The 3,884-nt window shown below is 53.0% G+C and overlaps 1 protein-coding gene across 1 annotated transcript; it reads right to left on the bottom strand.

The window, feature by feature from the left end:
• Positions 1 to 657: 657 nt before the first annotated feature.
• Positions 658 to 3,616, bottom strand: LOC123120213 (probable purple acid phosphatase 20). The gene is made up of 3 exons (XM_044540205.1): positions 3,073 to 3,616; positions 1,773 to 2,064; positions 658 to 1,677 (listed from the first exon to the last, which is right to left on the bottom strand). The coding sequence occupies exons 1-3, from the start codon at positions 3,235 to 3,237 to the stop codon at positions 824 to 826; spliced, it is 1,311 nt and encodes a 436-aa protein (XP_044396140.1). The 5' UTR covers positions 3,238 to 3,616; the 3' UTR covers positions 658 to 823.
• Positions 3,617 to 3,884: the final 268 nt, after the last annotated feature.

The following is a 3,884-nucleotide window of genomic DNA, read 5'->3' as shown; positions in this document are numbered from 1 at the left end:
TTCAGACAGAAGGGGTCACCCCGCTAGCAGGAAATGCTTCTCAACGTGGCCAAGTAATACGATCAATGGAGGACCTGCCCGAGGTATAATTGAGTGGTGATTTAAATCCCAATTCAAAACAAGAAAAAGTGGTGACTTAAATCACAAGTGAGTCATCATTGTGTGTGCTAGAGGTTCACATATATGTGGATACATGCTTCACTGAATGACCGCCCATTTTCTTTAAGTAACATTGCAATTGTTATTGGTACTTGCTAATCAGTATGAACTAGCAAAAACTTTCTCCTAAGCTCTTACCGAATTCCCAATCCATTCGCCTTAATTATAATTCACGTACGTATGCAGTTTGATTCCATGTGAAGTCAACGACCGATTATTTACGAAATTCTTCAGGTTTGCTTGATGAAGTTTCATCCAACAAAAAAAAAGTTTAATTACGGGGAATTTTTGCAGGTAATATCCATCTAGGTTGGTTTGCTTGCTGTTGCAGCAATTGTTATTCCAGGTTGGTTCACTTGCTGTTGTCCTCAAATGATTCAACTTTTTTTCTCATCAGCAATCGTCGTCCCACGACACAGTTTGTTCACATGAATTGGTGTTTCTCTCGTTGCAGCCACACAATCATTTGTGCCAGTGTCTTAAAAACGAGGTTCCCGGTTAGCAGTCTCAAATCTTGATATCAAGTAACGAGGTAGTACTACATATGACAAACAGTAACAGGAACAATCTTTGTCTCTAAATCATACTGTGTGTGTGTATATAATATATATGAAACACTATTTTTGGTCATGGAGTACGTTCTGGCATCAGGTGCCGTTTGATATCATTTTTTACAGGCCGGGTTGGGCGCGAGGCTGGTGATCCATGTCTGGTCAGCCACCACGGGCTCGTCGTCGTCGTTTCGGTGCCACGTCCACAGGGCGTGCGTCACGTTCACCACCTGCAGCCTGCCATGCCCGAAGCTGGCCTCCCGGAACACCGACGTCTTGGGCTGCGGCTCGATGTACTTCTCCGCCAGCCCTTCCCGGTTGCCGCCGTCTCCGATGGTCACGTACACCGGCCCGCACTGGTCCTCCTTGTCGCCGTACACGCGCGCGAACCTCTCGTAGGCGTGCACGTGCCCGGCGAACACCGCGTCCACGCGGGCGCCGTAGAGCAGCGCTTCCATGGCGTCGCGCATGCCGTCGCCCTCCCCCTGGTGCGCCTTGTTGCTGTTGTACCACGGCGCGTGCACCAGCGCCACCACGAACGGCGTCTTCCCGCGGTCGACCCCTGCGAGGTCGCCCTGCAGCCACGTGTGCTGCGCCGTGCCGGCGTCGTAGTCGGTGTACGAGCCCAGCATGATGACGTGCACCGCGCCGCCGGCCGCGTCGAAGGAGTAGTAGAGGTTGGACCCCGACGGCGAGGCGCCGGCGTCGTACGGCATGCGCCACCGCGCGTTGTAGGCCTTGAAGGGGTGGCGCTCGAGGAGGGGGATCTTCTCCACCTCGTGGTTGCCCTCGGTCACCATCCAGGGCCGCGCGCTCGCCAGGGGCTCCACCAGGCGGCCGTACGAGTCCCAGCGCGGCTGGTCCAGGTCGGCGTACGACAGGTCGCCGGGGAGGAGCAGCATGTCGTAGTCGGCGGCGGCGATGTGCTGCAGCGTGGAGTTGGTCCACTCCGTCTGGCCCAGGTCGCCTGCATGCGCGTCCCCATTCCATTGGTAGCATTATGCATGCGGCTTTGAAAACTTTAAACGGAAAAACTGAGACTCTGACGGCAAGATGCATTACCGGCGATGACGAAGGTGAAGGGGAGGCCTGACGGGGGCGTTCGGAAGGAGAACTCCCGCGACGGGTCGGAGCTGCACCGGTAGTAGTAGGTGGTGCTGGGTTTCAGTGGGCCGACGACGGCGTCGTGGATGTTCCCAGAGTGATACATGAGGTAGGAGTAATCGGCGGTGGTTCCGGTGGCGGAGAAGGGGTACTGGCCTGAAGCCGTGCCGTAGTCCACCATCGCCGGCGCGTCGTCGTCGGTGATCCATGTCACCCTCATCTTGTCAGGGCCCACAGCCGACACATGCACCTGAAAGTTGAGCCACATAATGATTCAAATCCACTAGTAGTAACTTTTGGGGTACTTAAGGCTGAATATTGGCTTAGCGCCAAGCAAAACATTTTGCAAGAGCTTTCAACCACATCAAGTGTGATGTTAAACGAGTCTTAATATCTTTCATGGGATGAAGCTTGATGTCAAAATTTTGTCAGTCTTCTAATGCACATTAGGAAACTTTCCAACTGTTAGGAGAGAGAAGACGGACAAAATTAGTGTGCCCCTGACTGAAAAGCATCCTAATTTGCATAAACGGATACACTGAATTGAATGCAAGTGTGAACATTGAAAGGCGGTGGTTTATGTTTTCTAGCGTGAGCTGTTGTCCATGCCAACAACTCGGCACTCTGATGCAGTATAGTTTCACACAGGCCGGCCAAAGTTTAGCAGATAATGAAACACTCGTATCCAGTTTTGGTTGCTTTCCTGAAGGAAGGAAAAGGCAAGGCATGGGCGGTGGCTCAAGATTGCAATCATTAAATAGCAGCACTATACTAGTAGATTCTATACAAATTTGCAGCACTCCTGCTTTCCTCCATGGGCGATATATTAAAAGTACTGCCAAGAAATATGCTAGTGGGACTCACCAAACAATGGCGCCTAGGCCAAACCACATGCCGACATGGTCAGGAACGACAACCAAAGTCAAGATCACAAGGAACTCCAAAGCAGCGCGCCAGGAGATGGATGTTGCTGCGGGGGTTAGGATTTTGGTTGGAGTGATGGACTTGTCACTCATGCACAAAACACTTTTCTTCCACTAACACTCAATCCAACAGAAAAATGAGACTAGGGAATGGTCTCCACGGGGACGAACAACTGACATGGCATTTCAAGATTTCAGATTGCAAAATGGCCTGATCACGCCGGCTGGTCGGTGTCTCAGGATCTAAATGTGCCGGAAGAAACCCCGCCGAGAAAGAAGCGACAGCGCCATCTATCTACGGGGAGTATTAACTTGAGCAGACGCGCGGTACGTACCTGCTGCGGCGTCTGGCCGCCGGCGTCGGCGTCCCGGCGCAATGAGAGCGTCGCCCTGGGCCTCGGGCGCACGTACGGCGACGTCACGGCGAGGCACGCCCGGGGCAGCGACGACAGCGCGAGGACGAGGAGAGCCAGCGCCACCGTGCTCTTCTTCGTCCCCATCGTCCTGAGCTTGGACTGAAAGGAGGCGAGGGGTGGCGGGCCGATGAATGGCTTGATGGGAGCAGCGGGCCGGTATGTATAGTAGGAGGCTGGCAGGTTGCGAGCAGGCGACGGACGCGATATACTAGTCTTGTTTTCTAGAGCGCACAATAATGGCGGGCTGCCGCTGCCGTGGATGGATTTTGGATGTGTTTTCAGGTGGGAATCTGACTCGTGGATCCGGTATTGCGTCAACCTTGGGCGACTTGTGTCCTGGACTAGACTAGCGTTTTTGGTGCGATAGCGAGGAAGCGCGGCTGTGGTGTGGGGTGCGAACTGCGAGGCTGAGTTACCCTCTGTTCTTCCCTTGGGCGGTTTACGCGTATTGGGGGATGGGATTTGGTTTGAGTTCCCGTTGCTCGTGACGTGGTGGCAATGGCTCTTCTCAAATCCCTTTCTTTTTTGGCTGGCTGGAGTGGAGATCGGTTAGCTGCAACATTGTGACCAGACGGCACGGAACTCTACATGAAAATTGAAATGTAGATGTCAGCATAGTTTTTTCTTGGCTGCTAGTGTGCTGGCTTTCTCATAGGAGGTCATCCGACCTACCGTCCCTCCATGAGATAGAAAACGTCCGCTCTTTATTAATCAAGCAACATGGTCATATA

The sequence above is a fragment of the Triticum aestivum genome, chromosome 5D (genome assembly GCF_018294505.1).
Source record: "Triticum aestivum cultivar Chinese Spring chromosome 5D, IWGSC CS RefSeq v2.1, whole genome shotgun sequence".
NCBI lineage: Eukaryota > Viridiplantae > Streptophyta > Magnoliopsida > Poales > Poaceae > Triticum > Triticum aestivum.
Note: the sequence above shows the minus strand (reverse complement) of the source record. Positions and strands in the feature narration are given on the sequence as shown.

Coding starts and splice junctions, on each gene's coding strand:
- LOC123120213 (XM_044540205.1), bottom strand. CDS start 3,237: ATGGGGACGAAGAAGAGCACGGTGGCGCTGGCTCTCCTCGTCCTCGCG. Junction 2,065..3,072: donor GCGGCCAGACGCCGCAGCAG/GTACGTACCGCG, acceptor CTCAACTTTCAG/GTGCATGTGTCGGCTGTGGG. Junction 1,678..1,772: donor CTTCACCTTCGTCATCGCCG/GTAATGCATCTT, acceptor ACGCGCATGCAG/GCGACCTGGGCCAGACGGAG.